Genomic DNA, 20,394 nt, shown 5'->3' with positions numbered 1-20,394 from the left:
ACCTATTATAGATAGAGAGCACCATTGACATGTGCCACAACTACCATGACCAATCTCTTTATTTTCTTTATTGTGTACAATTTGATGTTTGACAAGTTCCCCTACATTCTTCCCCCTTTGTAGGGCTGTAATTGGATGTTCCATAAATTTGTCATTATTGGTGTGAGCCGTTGGAGTAAGAGATATCTCAACAATCAGAATGCGCGCCTCAATAAGCTTGGAGGAATAAGAAAGAACACATAAACAGAAACAAACATAGACGTTAAATTGAACGTGAGCTTTGAGAGCGCAAGATCATTTGCAGTTTGAGATATGAGCCGTTGGAAGGTGTTGGAGTTATAAACATCTTAACAAGCAGAACCACCAACTAACGCTATATTGATGAGAGCTTTTGGAGCGATAAGAACTGAAGTTATCAAAAAGATAAGTAAATCTTTTTATCATTATATGTTTTAAGTGGAAAAAAAATGAAAAACATAGAAAAATTGATATTTGACCAATGACGAGAGGCATATGAGATTGATTTCTGATGTGAATAACATCAAAGTGGAAATTCACTTTAACAACACCTCTGAGGTCTAATATAATAGTCATTAAATTTATATATACAGTGATAGTGTATAGTGATTGATGAATCGTGTGAACGCTGTATAATTAAAGATAAGTTAAGGGGCAGTATTTAGATAGCATTTATGAGATAAGATGGCCCAATTGGTGGAAGAATTTATAGGATACACTGATGATCAAATTGCAGAATTATTGAAACGTCCAGCATTGTTAGAAGATGACTCACCCAATCCAGACTCGGGATCTTGGATTGAATTGACAAATCTATATAAAAGACTTATTAAAGCAGAATTACATGGGAGTACATTGGTTCAATATGTTAAGAAATCTATGATTCCAAGAGGATTGAGAATTTTGAAAGAGCCTAAACTGTTTCTATCTAATAAAGAATTTATTGATAAATGGATGGGGATATTGAATCGTTGCAGTCGAGATTTAATGTTATTGATTATTGAAACTACCACAACAGTAGAGAAACAAATTAAAGAAACAATTGATCAAAACGAACTACAATTGAAACAAAAATTTGATGAACAAGAATATAATAAACAATTAACGGATTTACAGCAAAACATCGCTAAATTTCGAGAATCTATACGTCAAGTGAAAATCAAGAAATATCGACGAGATGAACGTGATTACACACAAGATAAAGTATATACATGGATTAATAAGGATAGGAAGTATACTATGACTAAAACCGATTTTGAAGGGTCTACAGGTGAATCAGGAAGCAGTTCTGGTGAGGAAATTATGCAACAAGGGAATAGAGGTCAGACCCCCCCTTTTCCCAGGGGACAGAGAGGAAGGGGCCAATATCGAGGCAGATATCAACTAAATCAAGATTCAGGAGGCATGAGATACAACACACGCCAGAAGAAAGTAATGATTCAGGAATCGTAAATATTTCCCAACAATTATTGACAGCGAGCCAGAATGAGGTTTTAAATTTTGGTTTAGGGTTTGTTCCAAGTCAACCATATGATCCCTTCAAAACAAGGTTAGCCTTAAAACGGTTTATAAGGAAACTACAATTAAGGGAATATTTTGACACTAAATCCATGTATATCGATATATCAGTAGTGAAACCTAAATCACGATGGATCCCTCCGGGTAATTTGAACCTGCAAATAGCTGTGTTTCAAGCTTTGGTAGAAAAAGATCTTGAAGCAATTGAATATGACACGACTAGGCAAAAGGTTAAATCTAATTTAACATCAAATCAACGTGTGGCTTTACAACAAATTAAATCTCAGGAAAAGCTGATCATTACACGAGCGGACAAAGGTGGAGCTACTGTGGTTCAGCACATTGATCGATATAATGATGAAGCAAATAAACATTTATCAGATATTAAGTACTACCGTCGATTGTTAAAGGACCCTACAGAGGAACTTCAAATGCATATTAAAGAACTGGTACATATAGCACATCGTATAGGGTATCTCACTGTAAAAGAAAAATTATTCTTGACACCAAAATATCCAAGGATACCGAATATCTATTTTTTGCCGAAAATACATAAAGATATCGAACATCCCCCAGTCCGTCCAATTGTATCAACGAGAGATTCAGTTTTAGAACCGCTATCCATACTGCTCGATCGATGTTTACAACCATTCGTTCAAGACATTAAATCGCATGTACAGGATACTACTCACATGCTAAATATTTTTCAAGAATATCAATCCCCTACAGAGGGAATAATTATGGCCACTTTAGATGTATCGGCGTTATACACCAATATTCCCCAGGAAGCAGCTTTGAAGCTTATTGAATCTGTACTAAGAAGGAGAACTATGCCAGCACGTATACCGACACAGTTTTTGATGGAGATAGCTGAATTGGTAATACAAAAAAATTATTTTTACTTTAAAGAAAATTTTTTTGAACAAATACATGGAGTGGCCATGGGAGCCACAGCAGCACCAACAATAGCTACGTTATATATGGCAAATTTTGAGGAGACATTTCTATATACTAGCGATTGGTTCAAGAAAATTAAGCTATGGAAAAGATTTTTGGATGATATTTTCTTTTTATGGGATGGATCAGAAGAAGAATTGATGACGTTTTACCAGTGGATGAACCATTTGGATCAAAATTTAACTTTTGAACTCCATTTTTCAAACTACACCATGAATTTTTTGGATATACAGATCAGTTTGACCACAATTGGCTTTTGTACTACTCTTTATAAGAAAAAGACAGATCGTAATAATTATCTGAATTTTCAGAGTTATCATCCTAATAAATTGAAAGCAAGTCTGCCCATTAGCCAGTTTCTTCGGTTACGGCGAATATGTTCAACTAATGCAGAATTTAAACAACAGGCTATTATCCTAACTCGACGATTTCAAGCTCGAGGCTATCCGAGCCAAATCATTAGAAAGGCTTATTTACGTGCTAAATTTGCTAATAGAGCTTTATTGCTACAATATAAACGTTCTAATACTAACGATAAACTTGTATGTGTATTACCCTACTCTCAAGTTTCAGGTGCGTTGACAGCAGGTATACATAGACATTGGCACGTTTTGCAACTTAATGACAAATTTATGGAACATCCAATTACAGCCCTACAAAGGGGGAAGAATGTAGGGGAACTTGTCAAACATCAAATTGTACACAATAAAGAAAATAAAGAGATTGGTCATGGTAGTTGTGGCACATGTCAATGGTGCTCTCTATCTATAATAGGTAATAGCTGGACATCTCCTACCAATAATTATAAGATCAAATCATACCATAAAACTGATTGCAATACGAAAAATATAGTCTATATAATTCAGTGCCCATGTGATAAGGTATATGTTGGGAGAAGTAGTTGTCCTATTAGGATCAGATTAAATGAGCATAAGTCAAAAATTAATACACAGTCGATTGAAGCTCCGATTGTCCATCACTGGATGGATAAACAACATACATATGAAGATCTGAGATGGAGAATCATTGACATTGTTATTCCTAATGCATTAGGTGGTAATATCGAGTCTATTTTAAATTTTAAAGAACAGAATTGGATATATAAATTAAAAACAGTTGAACCTTATGGATTAAATAAGGAAATTGAATGGAATACGCTGTTATAATGACGTCATCATTTCAGGTAAACGGGATTGGTTGGTTGAGTCACCTGATTTTGTTTTAAAAAACTCGCGGTCATATTGTTGACCTGCGACTAAGGAGAGTCTACTCGGACCGAGAGAGTAAGTTATCAGACCTGCTGTTGAATGTTAGAATAACCGTTAAATTACAATAAGGTTAAATAACATTATGATGATTTTTTCAGGAATACATAATCTTGAGAGAGAGCACATAATCTTGAAAAAGCCGTAAGGCGAAACACGTGTCGATGTGATGTGAATCTTAAGAGTGAAAGAATTATTTTCAGTAAAAAAAAGTTGGTGTGAGCCGTTGGAGTAAGAGATATCTCAACAATCAGAATGCGCGCCTCAATAAGCTTGGAGGAATAAGAAAGAACACATAAACAGAAACAAACATAGACGTTAAATTGAACGTGAGCTTTGAGAGCGCAAGATCATTTGCAGTTTGAGATATGAGCCGTTGGAAGGTGTTGGAGTTATAAACATCTTAACAAGCAGAACCACCAACTAACGCTATATTGATGAGAGCTTTTGGAGCGATAAGAACTGAAGTTATCAAAAAGATAAGTAAATCTTTTTATCATTATATGTTTTAAGTGGAAAAAAAATGAAAAACATAGAAAAATTGATATTTGACCAATGACGAGAGGCATATGAGATTGATTTCTGATGTGAATAACATCAAAGTGGAAATTCACTTTAACAACACCTCTGAGGTCTAATATAATAGTCATTAAATTTATATATACAGTGATAGTGTATAGTGATTGATTAGTATATGTAAGAGAAACATCAAAGCATTTCAGTGACAGTCTAACAGGATGGGGGTGGATGCTTTGATGTTTCACTTATATATACTGTCATCTACCAACATTTGCTTATTTCCGATCTGACGAAGAAGGGCAACCTTCAAAAGCTAATCAAGAAATGTATTGAGTTATGTCCAATAAAAAAGGTATCATCTTATTTTCTTTTCCATGTTTTATTTTGTTTTATTTCTATTGGTAGACTAAGCTTAAAATCTCCACGCTATATATAGAATACGCTGAGTGACTTTCCACATGACCAAATTTAGTCGCGCCCATTTACACCACGTTTTACTTGGTGTAACTCCTGACACCCAAATTAGGTGTAGAGCAGGTGTATTCTATAATAACGTGCATATATTTTAAAAACGCTCATGCCCTGCCCCGTTTCAATTATGTGACTTAGAATTTAGGCGCACCACATTATAGAATACACTTAGCGAGTTGTTTGCGTAAATCTTAATTAATGCCAATTAAAGCTGATAATTGCTTGTTAATATCCATTAACAGCGCTGATTAGCTAGTTTATCAATTAAGTTACGCACATTGTGATAGAATATGCTTCAATTTCCATGCAAAATTAAGGCACCATATATAGAATCCCAAGGGATAGTATGTATTTGCAAGGGGGGAGGCAAACACATGAGTGGGGAATAGTTGGAACATTTTAGGCAAAACTTTTAAAATATTGTAAATTGCCTGCATCCTTGCAACATTTATGCAAGGTCTATGGCTGGTGTAATTGCAGCTACATAACTGTAAGGTGCGCCAATGCTGGGTTATTCTAGTATTCTATAACAGAATCTGGGTACCCAGATGCCATTCTATATTAGGTTCTCACCATATTGCATTGGGGCACCTAAATGGAGGTGCCCACTGTAAAGAGGAGGTAGAAGGAAGGCAGAGAAGAGCTGATAGTGACAGTAAGCGGGGAAAGGAGAAAAACCCTCAGAGGGGAAAAGGGAGGAGGAGACTGATGAAAAGGGAAGAGAACTACAGAGCCCAGCAACACTTGCAAGGAAGGAGGGAACAAGAGAAACAGTACCACAACTCCCAGCAGGTAGTAGAGTCAAGGGGTGATTGGGAGATGGAGGATAATCAGGGGGAGGAGCAGCACCTGGGAGAGAGGGTGGGGGAAGTCTCCATGGAGTGGGAGGAGATTGAACTAGGAGAGAAAAGTGAAAGGAAAGAGGTTGGTGAGGAGCAAATGGAGTTCTTTTGCTCAGGACAAAGGGCGGTGGAAAAGGAAGAGACTGCAGAGAGAGAGAAGCCAGAGATTTGGGGCCGCTAAGTGACATTGCCTAGATGCGGTCTGGCTTCATGGAACTGTGGGAATTAATTACCTGAAGGAGGTCAGTCTGAACATTTGTGGGAGGTTGTCAGAGTGTTGGTGTCTGGCAAATGAGGGTGGTGAAAATGCCTCTAACTCCAGGGCAGTAGCAGAGAGGAGCAGAGGAATAGACTGAACCACAGGTTTTCCCAAGTCTTTAGCTAATTCTGAGACTGAACTGTTGTTTGTTTGGTGTGTTGGAAAAGTGAAGCAAAGTGCACGGAGACCAACAGCTGTGGTACAGTGAACATACTGTTTTTCCCACTGGTACCGCGGTGTAATAAAGTACTCTGCAGGATAAATTTGGTACTGTGAATAATTACTTTTTGCAAGTGAGCAGAAGCAGTTCCTCTAAGGAGGTGGATTAGCCCCAATTGTGTGGGTGAAGACAGACAGCACGGAGAGGTGCGGGTCGAGAGCGGACAGCATGGACAGGTGCTTGCTGACACCACTTATAGAATTACCTCCATAGGGGATACTTTTCATGCTGCCTGCACATGGCAAAGTCCAGGGTACTATTTACTTGTGGCCTATGGACCACTTTTCAAAGTGAAAGTACATGAATGGAGGGTAATTCTACAAATGAAAATAAGTGCCTACCCAAACTCTCATCTTATGTATACCGACCTGTAAATACAAGCTATGAAAGATACTGTGGGGTGAATTCTATATATGGCGCCAAAAAAGTGCTATTCTATAAGCCGCGTTTAAAGTTAGGCACTATTTATAGAATAGCGCTTACACCCTGGACTCACCCCTAGCTTTAGGCACGGGTCCTTAAGGTACTCCGCAGACCGCTTTCCACGGTGGTGATATGTTTGAGTTTGATTTTACTTGATAAGTTCTGGTGGTTAGGAAACCTTTGATCCAATTAAGTACATTTCCTTCAATCCTGAAGTGGCCAAGTAGTCTTAGTAGTATGTTCTGGTTTACCATGTCGAATGCACTCGACATGTCGAACTGGAGGAGTATGCTTTTACCTATGGCTATCTCCTGCTTGAATTTGGCCAGGAGGGTGACTAGGACAGTTTCGGTACTATGGTGAGAGCGGAATCCTGATTGTGAATTATGTAATATTGAGAACTTGTCCAGATATTCCGTAAGCTGTTTAGTCACCAAATTCTCCATCATTTTTACTACTAGTGGGATAGATGCAACTGGGTGGTAGTTGGTGAGATCATTTGTGCTTTTCTTGGCGTCTTTTGGTATTGGGGTGAGTAGGATGTTACCATATTCCTCAGGGAAGAGACCTTGTTGTAACATGAAATTTAGGTGGGATGTGAGGTCTGCTATGAAGCGGTCGGGGGGCTGATTTTAGTAGATGACTGGGACATGTATCCAGTTTGCAGTGGGTCTTGGTGGACCTGTGAATCGCTTGTGTAACTGATTCAGTGTTGAGAAGGTTAAATGTTGTCCAAATACGGTCAGCTGGGTATCCATCGGAGGTTAGGTCCAGATCGTTGAAGAAGTTTTCGATGTCGGTGTTGTGATGAAGAAGTGTGCTGCATAATTTTATTATTTTTTCGTTAAAGTAGTTAGCAAGTTTGTCTGCGTGGGTGGGATGTCTGTGTTGGTTGTGGTGATAGGGGTGGTGTCTAGTAACTTATTTATGAGTTGGAATAGTTTCTTCATGTCTTTGTAATCCTGTCCTAGTTTGGTTTTGTAGTAGGACCTTTTGGTTTGTTTTATTTAATATTTGTATTTTTGGTGTATTTGTTTCCATGCGTTGAGTGTATGTTCATCTTTTATTTTTTTCCATGCTCGTTCAAGTTCCTTGGATTGTGTTTTGAGTTTTTTTAGTTTGTCATTAAACCATGGTATAGTGTTCTGTCTTTTTGATATTCTTGTTTTTAAGGGTGCTATTTAATTTAGTATGCTGCTGCATCTGTCATCCCAGTGGTTGAGATAAAGTATGGAATCAGTTCGTGTTGTCCATTCGTTGTCATATATCTGTTGACAGAATAATTGTGGATCTATTTGCCCTCTTGTAGTGTAAGTGGTATGTTCTGGTGTGCGGTTTGAACCCTTCTTCCGCCACTTTAAAGTTAGGTTCAATTTGTAATGGTCAGTCCAAGGTGTTGCTGTCCATTTGATGTCTGTTATTAATAGGTTATGATCTGTGGACAATTTATATGATAGGAGGTCCAATGTGTGTCCCTTGATATGGGTAGTTTGCATGTGAGGCCATTTGAGATCCCAGGACTGTAGGAAGTCTTTACATTCACGTACGTTAGTGGAATTGGGGTCTTCTAGGTGAAGGTTAATGTCACCTAGTATTAGTGTGATAGAGTTGTTTACACAATTGTTTGATATGAAGTCCATGAAGATGGACTGGTTTTCATTCCAGTTGCCAGGTGGTCTGTAGAACAGGATGCAGTTCAGGTGATCGATCAGGGAGTTGTTATGGATTCTAAATGAGGCAATTTCTAGCTGGGGTGTTAGCAATGGTTTCGGTGGTGAATTATTCTCAGTAGATTAGTGCTATGCCTCTGCCTCGTTTTTCCAATCTGGTACGATGAGTGATTTTGTAACCTGGAGGGCATAGTTCAAGGATTATGGGGTTCTTTTGGTTGTGGATCCATGTTTCATTGATAAAGATAAGATTAAGGTTTTCTGAGGTGATCCAGTCTGATATTGTTGTTGTTTTGTTAATTACGGACCTAGCACTGATGTAGCCCACCTGGATATTTTGGTATGGGGCTGCTAGGTTTGGTGCTATGTGGATTTTTGTTAGTTGTTGTTCCTTGGGCGGTGTGTGTTTGTTGTGGTCATTCCTCCCATTTCGTTGGTGATGTCCATGTTTAAATAATTTTCCTTTAGTGTGGTGAGTGTCAGTTTCATGGAGTGTGGAATGTTTGATCAGTCTTTGGTGATTTTGTAGGATGGGTATGAAGTAGTGTTCTGTGAGTGGGATGGATAATGCTAGGTGGATCAGTGAAAGGGAATAGATTACCAGAAGTATTTTGATTGTGTTCATTTTGGTGTCAGTTTAGGATAAATAGATTACTCACAGTAGGGTTAAATGGTCAGTATTCTCAACGGAGAAGGGTAGATAGTGGGGTTCTCTAGGGGTCTGTGCTGGGACTGTTGCTTTTTAACATATTTATTAATGATATAGATATAGGAATAATAACTAGTGAGGTATTTAAATTTGCTGACGACACAAAGTTATTCAAAGTTGTTAAATCGCAACAGGATTGTGAAAAATTGCAATAGGACCTTATGAGACTGGGAGACTGGGCATCCAAATAGCAGGTGACGTTTAATGTGAGCAAGTGCAAAGTGATACATGTGGGAAAGAGGAACCCAAGCTATAGCTATATGATGCAAGGTTCCACATTAGGAGTCACCAACCAGGAAAAGAATCTAGGTATCATTGTTTACGATACGTTGAAACCCTCTACTCAGTGTACAGCGGCGGTGAAGAAAGCAAATAAAATGTTAAGTATTATTAGGGAATGAATGGAAAAAATGAGAATATTATAATGCCTTTATATCACTCTCTCTCTGTTACACACACACACTCGCACATTCTCTCTCTCTCTCACACACAGTCACTCTCACACACACTCTCTCAAACATACATACTCCGAGGAAAACCTTGCTAGCGCCCGTTTCATTTGTGTCAGAAACAGGCCTTTTTTACTAGTTTAAGATAAATTGGAGAAAATATTTTTTCACTCATCATGTAATTAAACTCTGGAATCCGTTGCCAGAGAATGTGGTAAAAGCAGTTAGCTTAGCGGTGTTTAAAAAAGGTTTGAATATCTTCCTAAAAGAAAAGTCCATAAGCCATTATTAAAATGGACTTGGGAAAATCCACTGCTTATTTCTAGGATAAGCAGCATAAAATGTATTGTACTGTTTTGGGATCTTGCCAGGTACTTGTAACCTGGATTAGCCACTGTTGGAAACATGATACTAGGCTTGATGGACCTTCAGTCTTATCAGTATGGCAATGCTTATGTTCTTATGGTGGTATCCTCTGGGCGCCTAATTTTAGGTGCACAGTTTTGAATTATCCACACTTTGTCCAATGACTAATATCTTAATAAGCTATGAGTTGAACCTAGGTCCAGCATAGATGCAGTTTTCCAGTTTTAGGTAAAGTAGGGAGACCAGGATAATTTTTCTTAGTTACCTTATTCAGTGTTCTGTTGGCAGGCACTGGTTTTATATCCATCTTCATATAGCTAGGTAAAGGCAATCCAAAGCTCCATCCTCCATACCTACATTAAAACAGTGTTTTGTAAACATTGGTAGAATATTGAATGCCTTTCTCATTTGAATGCGTCTCTGCTTGACTACCAAATACTTAAGCCTATTACAGAATAGGTGCCTAGCATTGATGTTGTGGAACCAGTTTCCTCCATTTATTTACAAAATTTAAATCATGATTGGAAACTTGGTTGTTCTCCAGAATTTTTTCCTGAAGCTGGACCTTCCCTACCTCTCTTCTCATATTTCCACTCTTTCCTATTCTTTAGTCTTTAGTTTTATTTTATTGTGCTTTGTTTCCCCACCCATTGCTGCCATCTAAGTCCTTGTCCCTGTGAACCTACTACGTTATTCCGCTTGTTTATTGCTGGTTTTGTATACTGCTTTGGTGTCTGGTAAAAGGCAGTATATCAAATGCCTAATAAATACATAAATAAATAAATAAATTTCTAATGTAATTTTAGTGGGTTATTGCACATAAAACTGCCTGCCTTAGGTAGAATGCATTTTCTCTTTATTAACTCTGTTTCTGTTAGACTTTGCCAGTTTTATTTATTAATATAACTAGATTACAATGGCTGCAAGTATTGGTAAAAACCAAGATAGCCAACAGCATGCAAACATTCAATGCAACAAAATCTAAAAAGATGAATGTCGAAAAATGAAAATCTCTTTCTCCCTTTTCATTTTTCAAATGTGTATCTGTTGAAGCCTCAACCTGTAAAAAGTTTTCCTCCTATTAGAAAAACATCAGACTAGGGCAAACCATGCAGAGAAACTGGAGTTGCTTCCTGGGTCATATTTTCTGCTTTCAGGGCTGGCCAAAGATGGGAATGATTATGAAGCAATGTTCATATGTGTCCAAGGGGTTCTTTTACTAAGGTGCTCTGAAAAATGGCCGGCGGTAGTGTAGGCATGTGTTTTGGGCGCGCACAGATCCATTTTTCAGCGCACCTGCAAAAAAATGCCTTTCTAAAATTTTTGCCGAAAATGGACGTGCTGCAAAATTAAAATTGGCGCACGTCCATTTTGGGTCTGAGACCTTACCGCCAGCCATTGACCTAGCAGTAAAGACTCACATGATAACCGGGTGGTAATGACCTACGCGCGTTCGATACACACGTCCGAAAATAAAAATTATTTTTCAGATGCGTGTATTGGATGAAATTACCGCAAGAGCCTTACAGTAGCTGGATGGTAACGCCATTTTGGCGCTCGTTGGGCACACATAGATGCTTACGCGGCTTAGTAAAAGGGCTCCCTAGTCAACATGCAATGCAATTTATGGCTCATGATTTCAGGGCTCCAGAAGGACTCCTGGGGCATGACCCCCAGCCTAGGATCATCATTGCCTTAACCTGGACAGTGAATTGGGAGGGGACATAAAATAAGAGAAAAATCCATAGGTGGTTTTGAATGAAGTCTTATGTTTCTGGATCCCAGACCCAGCTCCAAATGACCTGAAAGAGCAAAAGGTGATTGCTGGACTCCTCTCTTCTAGGGATGTCTACTCATGCTGCCAGCTCCTTCTTCAGGGACTCTTCCATTTTACCAAAATCAGCATGTCTGAAATCCAGTACTCCTTTGCCATGCTGACTCACTTTGCCTCTTCCTGCTCTTCCTTCCTCTCATGCTCATTTTATATTCATGGAACCTGAGTCATTCATTTCTTTTTTTGACTTACACATGCAATGGAAAGCTGTACATATAAGTTAAAAAGAATGACAGAGATGGACATCCTTGTGATCATAAGGTGTTCCATGACACACTTACCATATTTTTTCCTTATGTTAGTGACCCTTATTTCTATCTAATTCCTGCTACTCTGTTATCTTTCAACATGTTCCACCTCTATATATACATTATGTCAGTGGTTCCCAATCTTGGTCCTGGAGGCACCCCAGCCAGTTAGGTTTTCAGGATATCACTATGAATATTCACGAGAGAGATGTGCATGCACTGCCTCCACTGTATGCAAATCTCTCTCATGAATATTCATGGTGCTTATCCTGAAAACCTGACTGGCAGGGGTGCCTCCAGGACCAGATTTGGGAACCACACCCTTATGCTGTCTATTAAGATATTTAAATGGGTATTGTATTGACATTGTGGGTAGCATACTATCCAGCTCATTTTTGAAAGTGATCGCCGCCCATCTTCCGACACAAATCGGGAGATGGGCGGCGATCTCCTGAATCCGCCCAAATAGGCATAATCGAAAGCCGATTTTGGGCGGCTTCAATTGCATTCCGTCGCGAAAGTTGAAAGGGGGCGTGTCGGCATGGTAGTGAAGGCGGGACGGGCGTGTGCGTTGAGATGGCCGGCTTCGCCCCATAATGGAAAAAAGAAAGCCGGCCATCAGGAGAATTTGGTCCGTTTTATTTGGACCCTTTTTTTAGGTCTAAGTCCCAAAAAAGTGCCCCAACTGACCAGATGACCATCGGAGGGAAGCGGGGATCACCTCCCCTTACTCCCCCAGTGGTCACCACCCCCTCCCACAAACACAAAAAAAAATCAGACATTTTTTGCCAGCCTGTATGCCGGTCTCAAATGTCATACCCAGCTCCCTGACAGCAATATGCAGGTCCCTGGAGCAGTTTGTAGTGGGTGCAGTGCACTTGAGGCAGGTGGACCCAGGCCTATCCCCCCTACCTGTTACACTTGTGCTGGTAAATGGGAGCCCCCCAAACCCCCCAAAACCCACTGCACCCACATGTAGGTGCCCCCCTTCATCCCTTAGGGTTATGGTAATAGTGTAGAGTTGTGGGCAGTGGGTTTTGGGGGATTTGGGGGGCTCAGCACACAAGGGAAGGGTGCTATGCACCTGGAAGCTAATTTTGTTTTTTTTCTTAATTTTTTAAAGTGCCCCCTAGGGTGCCTGGTTGGTATCCTGGCATATCAGGGGGGCCAGTGCACTAGAAATGCTGGCTCCTCCCACACCCAAATGCCTTACATTTTGCCGGATTTGAGATGGCTGCCTCCGGTTTCCATTATGGCTGAAAATCGGAGTCGGCCATCTCATCTAACCCCAGCGAGTGATTTGGCCGGCGCCAAGCGTATTTCGAAAATACGCTTGGCTCCGCCCCTTCGTGGAGCCGGCACTGAAGATGGCCGCCCATCAATTTGGCCGGCGCCGTTCGATTATGCCCCTCCACATCTTAATGCATATTGTTATTTGAATATGACTACTTTTATAAATGTCTATTACTTACATTTGAGTTATTGTTGTTTTACACTGCCTATGGTGAATTTCTTCAAAAAGGGCAATAAATAAAGCCTAATAAATAAATAAAGAACCTCAGTAAATTAACAAATATCATGAGGGAGTTAGATAAAGGAGGTTCAGCTAAAAGTTTAGGTTTCTAATGTAACCTGATTACTACATATACACCTCAGGATATACAAACTCACATATGCTGTGGATCAGTCAGTTATAGAATTTACACTTTTTCATAATTTGGCAGTTCAGGTGGACATGATTAACTTGTTGACATGGAATTATGTATTCAGAGAGTAACAGAGAGGCAAAAGGGAACATAGTTCTTACCTCCGTTGCACAAATTCATTGGTAGTTGCCAGGAGATAGTTCTCCATGTTTTGACCAGAGATATTATATAGCGTTTGGAAGGAAAAAGTTTCTGTATGAGATGGTACAGAATTTGGCTTTTCACATATCTAAGAACAGTAAAGAAAAATATGATCTGGTTTAATCAGACGTGCATTTATTCACCTTTGTAAATGAATAATAAAAATACTTAGGGGTCCTTTTACTAAGGTGCGCTGAAAAATGGACTGTGCTACTGTAGGCGTGAGTTTTGGGCATGCGCAGATCCATTTTTCAGCGCACCTGTAAAAAAGGCATTTTTAAAAATGTTGCCAAAAACCTCTAATTTCTGCATTTCAGTTCTTCCCCTCTCTAACCATCATTTGATAACTTTCATATAATGTCCCTTCCCCCCACCAACACATTTTGAGGGGCATAATCGAACGTGAACGCCCATTTGTAAAAACGTCCATCTCCGAGAACGGGTCCGTGAAGGGGCGGGCCGAACTGTATTTTCGAAAAAAATGGGCGTCCATCTTTTTTTTCGAAAATACATTGGATTAGGGCGTTTTTTGAGCTGGGCGTTTTTGTTTTTTAGTGATAATCGAAACCGAAGCGTCCCAGCTCAAAAACGACCAAATCCAAGGTATTTGGTCGTGGGAGGGGCCAGCATTCATAGTGCACTGGTCCCCCTGAGATGCCTCTATGCCAGCCTCAAATATCATACCTAGCTCCATGACAGTAGTATGCAGGTCCCCAGAGCAATTTTACTTTAGTTGGTGCTGCGCGGGACCCATGCAGAGAGGAAAAATCGGAAGAAAAAAAAAACAAGCAAGCAAGTGCAGTCAGGGACGTCCAAATCAAAAGATAGTAAAAGGGGGAATGGAACCAGCAACCTTTTGATTACAAGCTCAGTGCTCTAGCCAGTGCACCACTGATTAAACGTCTTTCCCTTTCCATTAAGTCCCTCCAAGTTTCTGTCAGCCAATCACAGCTCATTTAGCTGACATCTGTGTCAGCTAAACAGCGGTGATTGGCTGACAGAAACTTGGAGGGACTTAATGGAAAGGGAAGGACATCTCAGCACCTGAATAATGTGGTTCACTGGCTAGAGCACTGAGTTTGTAATCAGAAGGTTGTTGGTTTGATTCCCCCTTTTACTATCCTGGTAATTTAGACGTCCTTGACTGCAACTGCTTGTTATTTTTTTTCTTCCGATTTTTCCTCTCTGCATGGGTCCCGCACAGCACTAACTAAACTAAAATTACTTCGGGGACCTGCATACTGCTGTCATGGAGCTGGGGATGACATTTGAGGCTGGCTTACAAGTTGGGAAAAAAGTGTTTAACATTGGGTTTTTTTTGGTGGGAGGGGGTTAGTGACCACTGGGGGAGTCAGGGGAGGTCATCCCTGGTTCCCTCCGGTGGTCATCTGGTCATTTAGGGCACTTTTTTGAGACCTGTTCGTGAAAAAAACGGGTCCAATAAAAGTGACCTAAATTCTCTCTGAAAACGCCCTTCTTTTTTCCATTATCGGCCGAGCATGCACATCTCTGCTCATGCTCGGCCGACGGAGTGTAGTTGGAAACGCCCAAAATCGGCTTTCGATTATACCGATTTGGGCACCCACAAGAGAAAGACGTCCATCTCCCGATTTAGGTCGGAATTTGGGCGTTTTTCTCTTTCGAAAATAAGCCTCTTTATAATCTTCAGGCTATTGACCCTTGCACTCTCTCTAACACTGTTTCACCTTTTCTCTAATCCACTATCCTGCTTATTTTCAAAGGAGAAGGGCGGCCATCTTCCAAAACAAATCAGGAGATGGGCGGCCTTCTCCTAATGCTGGCCAAATTGGTATAATTGAAAGCCGATTTTGGCTGGCTTCAACTGCTTTCCGTCGCAGGGCCAGCCAAAGTTCAAGGGGGCGTGTCGGCAGTGTACCGAAGGCGGGACGGGGCGTGGTTAAGAGATGGCCATCCTCGGCCGATAATGGAAAAAAGAAGGCCGGCCCTGACGAGCATTTGGCCGACCTTACTTGGTCCCTTTTTGTTCACGACCAAGCCTCGAAAAGGTGCCCAAACTGACCAGATGACCACCGGAGGGAATCGGGGATCTCCTCCTCTTACACCCCCAGTGGTCACCAACCCCCTCCCACCCAAAAAGAACAAATTAAAAAACATTTTTTGCCAGCCTCTATGCCAGCCTCAAATGTCATACCCAGCTCCATCACAGCAGTATGCAGGTCCTGGAGCAGTTTTTAGTGGGTGCAGTTCACTTCAGGCAGGCAGACCCAGGCCCATCCCCCCCTACCTGTTACACTTGTGGTGGTAAATGGGAGCCCTCGAAACCCCCCCCCCCCAAAACCCACTGTACCCACATCTAGGTGCCCCCTTCATCCCTAAGGGCTGTGGTAGTGGTGTAAAGTTGTGGGGAGTGGGTTTGGGGGGGATTTGGGGGGCTCAGCACCCAAGGTAAGGGAGCTATGCACCTGGGAGCAATTTATGAAGTCCACTGCAGTACCCCCTAGGGTGCTCGGTTGGTGTCCTGGCATGTGAGGAGGACCAGTGTACTACAAATGCTGGCTCTTCCCATGACCAAATGGCTTGGATTTGGCTGGGTTTGAGATGGCCGCCATTAGTTTCCATTATTGGCGAAAACTAATGGCGGCCATCTCTAACGCCGGCGATCTCTAAGGGCGGCCCAAATGTTGAGATTTGGCCAGCCCCAACCCCGGCCATCTTGTTTTGATAATACATTCGGGTACGCCGCTTGACGGGGCTGTCATTAGAGATGGCCACCCTTATAGATGGCCAGCCCTGTTCGATTATGCACCTCCACGTTATTCAAGTCTACAAATAAAGCTGTCTCTTTCTATAATACTATTTTCTCCTCTGTTCTGGACACACTCTCACTCCTTGCATTCCCTGTTTTGTAAGGCATACCAGTGGCGTTCCTGGGGGGGGGGGGCGGTCGGTGCGGTCCGCCCCGGGTGCACGCAGCTGGGGGGTTTGCCGCACGCACCTGTCCTTCATTCGTTCCATGCTCCCTCTGCCCCGGAACAGGTTCCTGTTCTGGGGCAGAGGAAGCATGGAACGAACGAAGGACAGGCGCGCGCGGCACCCCCCCCCCCCCAGCGACGTGCACCAGGGGGGGGGGTTCTTTTGCGGGTGGGGGTGTCCTTTCACCTGGGGGGTCACGTTGCATCTGGGGGGCGCTGCACCCAGGGGGTGGGGCGCATCGGCGATCCGCCCCGGGTGTCAGCCCCCCTAGGAACGCCACTGAGGCATACCAAACCCCAGCTTTGGCTGACGGCCAGAATTTGCTACCTATATTCCTGTGCCTATGTTACTGAGTGCCTTTGGCTAAAAATTCCATGCCCATGCTGACTTCGTACATTTCAAATTCTTGCTGACCTCCTTCCAGTCTGCTCTTGCACTTGCTAAGCAAGACTACTTTATTCCTTTCACAAAGTCTTGCCTCTAACCCTTGTCACCTTTTTGCCACAAGGAACTCCCTCCTCAAAGTGCCTGCACCTCCACCCCCTTCACTTTCTGCCCAGACAATGGCCATTCACTTCCATGACAGGATTCAAAACCTTTTCTTCATTTTCTGAAATCACAGATCAAACTGCACATTTCGTCTCCTCCTTCAAACTTACTACTTATTCCTCTGATCACACTCCTACCTATCTACTCAGCTATATCTCCTCTACTGTCATTCCTCCTGTCATATCCTGCATTCGCAGCCACCATCCAAACCGTCCTCTCCAGCCGGTCCTTCAGATCAAGGAGCAGACACGCCGGGATTGCTGTCTGACCCTTCTCCAACACAGCCTTCCAGGACATCTCAGCCCGAAGATGTCTCTTACTCGAATTTTCTGCATCGTCTGGCGACGGCGTTGGGCATCCATTCCACATTTCAGCCAGACCCAAGGTCTAAAAAGTTACAAGCACTTCGCTACAAGGAGGCACCAAAAGAAATAATTGCTCTACCTTTGCATGATGTCTTGGCGGAACAGCATAGGGCGATATGGTCCACGCCTTTTACCGCAGCCCCTACAAAAAAGAGTCTCGACACTAAGTACAAAGTGCAGGAGGCGTTTGGCTTTGGCAAACCACAATTGTCTCATCAATCCATTGTGGTCTGCTCGGCTATGCGGAAGCACAAAAGCTCCAGGGATCATTCCAACTTTCCCCCCACTAAGGTCATGAAACTTATGGACTTATTGGGGAAGCGCATGTATCAAAATACGATGTTGAATGCGCGTATAGGCCTGCATATGTTTCACTACGCAGAGTACCAATTCACTATCCTTGAGACTCTGACCAAGGTTGTGGATTCCTTGCCAGCTTCCATTCAGGCTCAGCTGCAACCATCTCTGCATCATCTTGATGAGTATGCCACGAATCTGATCCGTGCCGCCCATGACTCTTACGACACGTCTGTGAGAGGGGCCACAGTAGGTATTTCTACACGATGGTTGGCTTGGTTGAAAGCATCTGGTCTCCGCGAGGATGTTCACAACAGAGTGGCAGATGCCCCCTGCTTAGGCGACAACCTCTTTGGGGACAAGGTCAAGGACATAATTGAGAACATCAAGCAGGATTTTTCCACGCTTGACACCCTGGAGGACGACAACTTCAATCAGTCACGTTCTTCGGCTCAACGATCTTTTTTTAGCTCTTCATATAATTCATCGAGGAACAGATTTGGTTACCGTAAGCCATACCCTGCAACTAAGTATGGCTCGACCTACAAATATAATAGCAAATCTAATAAGTATCAACAGTACAAAAAAGCCCCTCGAGATCGGAGACCCTCGAAGCAGGCCACCACTGTGGCTCCGAAGAGCCTACCTTCCCTTTGACCGCATGCCACAGGATTGGCCAGGGGGGGGGGGGGGGGCGCCGACTGCAGTACATTACTTCTCAAAAAAACCTTCATCAGAGCCTATCTACCCTTCCACCATCCCATCTCCCTCCTCCCTTTCTTATCCAAGCTACTTGAACATGCTGTTCACTTCTGCTGTCTTAACTTACTTTTATCTCAAGAAATTTGTGATCCACTACAATCTGGTTTTTACCCTCTACATTCTTTAGAAACTGCCCTTGCCAAAGTCTCCTGTGACCTGTTTCTGGCCAGATCCAAAGGCTTTACTCAATCCTGCTCTTTCTTGACCTGGTCTACTGTGTTTAACACTTTTGACCACCAACTACTCCTTGATATACTGTCCTCATGTGGCATTTGGGGCTATGTTCTCTCTTAATTTTGGGCCCGATATTCAGCTGGTGGCAAGCAGCGGTTTTACGTCTGCCACTGGCATGAAATCCGGATATTCAATGCAGGGCCGTTTCCATCAACCAGCATTTAATATCTATGTTTTTTTTTAACTGCTAAAAAGTTAACTGGTTATGTTGATATACAGCACTAACCGGTTAAATTTTTAGTGGTTAAAGATAAGACAGCTATTTATGCAGTCCTATTTGACTGCTATGCTTATCCAGATAGCCACTGAATATCGGCACCTAACTGGATAAGTCGCACAATATAGCCAGTTGTGCCCTAGGCAATAACCGGTTATCTCCCACTGAATATTAGTGGTTAGGCACCAATATGCTATTTAACTGGTCAGCAGCCATGTCTGGACAGTTAAACAGCTTTGAATATTGAGGTGGGGGTTATTCTTATCTCTTCCATTGCACTTTTACTGTATGCTCTGGTGGATCCTCCTCCACTACTATCACACTATCAGTCAGTGTATCTCAGGGCTATCTTTGGACCTTTTCTCTTCTCTTTCTATACCTATTCCACTGGTACTCTGATCTCCTCCCATGGCTTTCAGTACCATCTTTATGCTGATGACTCCAAGATCTACCTTTCCACACCAGAAATTTCACCAGGAATCCAGGCCCAGTTCTCAGTCTGTTTACCTAACATTGCTGCCTGACTATCCCCGGTACATTCCACACAAAATTGTGTTTCGGCCACAGAGTCCTGCTTCAGGAGTCCCTGTACGTTGTTGCAAAATGGTAGATAGAACTCTGAGGGTAACAAAAGACGAATCACCAAAACAATGTGTTCTAAAAGTTGGAGCGCTGACACACAGCTTATCAGCTGACAGACAGCGCTCCAACTTCTAGAACACATTGTTTTGGTGATCTTTTGTTACCCTCAGAGTGCTATTTACCATTTTACAACAATGTACAGGAACTCTGGAAGCAACACGATTTCATGTCATGTCCATTTTATTTGAACAAAGCTTCTGATGTGAACTTTTCTAGTCCATTGGATGTTTTTATTCTGCATCATCCTTTGTGTCACCCCTGCTGTGCTTGTGTACCTGAGTTTACCTATGCAGAGTTTTTTTTGTTCTTCTGTGTGTGTCGATGCCTGAATATCCCACCATCATCTGAAACTGAACACAATCAAGATTGAACTTATCCCACCTCTCCTCATCAGCCATTCTCTATTTCTGTGGATACCAGTCTCATCCTCCATCTCTTTAGCTCCCAATCTTGGGATCATCTTTAACTCCACTCTCTCTCTCTCTCTCTTTCTCTGTACATATCCAACAGACTGGTAAAACATATTCTAGTGGTTAGAGCACCAGTCTTGCAATCCAGAGGTGGCCTGTTCAAATCCCGCTGCTGCTCCTTGTGATCTTGGGCAAGTCACTTAACCCTCCATTGCCTCAGGCACAAACTTGGATTGTGAGCCCTCCTGGGACAGAGAAATATCCAGTGTACCTGAATGTAACTCACCTTGAGCTACTACTGAAAAAGGCGTGAGCAAAATCCAAATAAAAAAATAAATGAAATATTGT

At 42.1% G+C, this 20,394-nt stretch overlaps 1 protein-coding gene across 1 annotated transcript in view; it reads right to left on the bottom strand.

The window, feature by feature from the left end:
- ABCA12 (ATP binding cassette subfamily A member 12) overlaps nucleotides 1-20,394 on the bottom strand; it is a 542,556-nt gene that overhangs the window by 85,421 nt on the left and 436,741 nt on the right. The window contains 2 exon segments of the mRNA XM_030210844.1: nucleotides 9,952-10,039; nucleotides 13,576-13,703. Coding sequence (XP_030066704.1) covers nucleotides 9,952-10,039; nucleotides 13,576-13,703 — 216 coding nt within the window.

Source organism: Microcaecilia unicolor, chromosome 7, assembly GCF_901765095.1.
Source record: "Microcaecilia unicolor chromosome 7, aMicUni1.1, whole genome shotgun sequence".
NCBI classification, from domain to species: Eukaryota; Metazoa; Chordata; class Amphibia; order Gymnophiona; family Siphonopidae; genus Microcaecilia; species Microcaecilia unicolor.
Note: the sequence above shows the minus strand (reverse complement) of the source record. Positions and strands in the feature narration are given on the sequence as shown.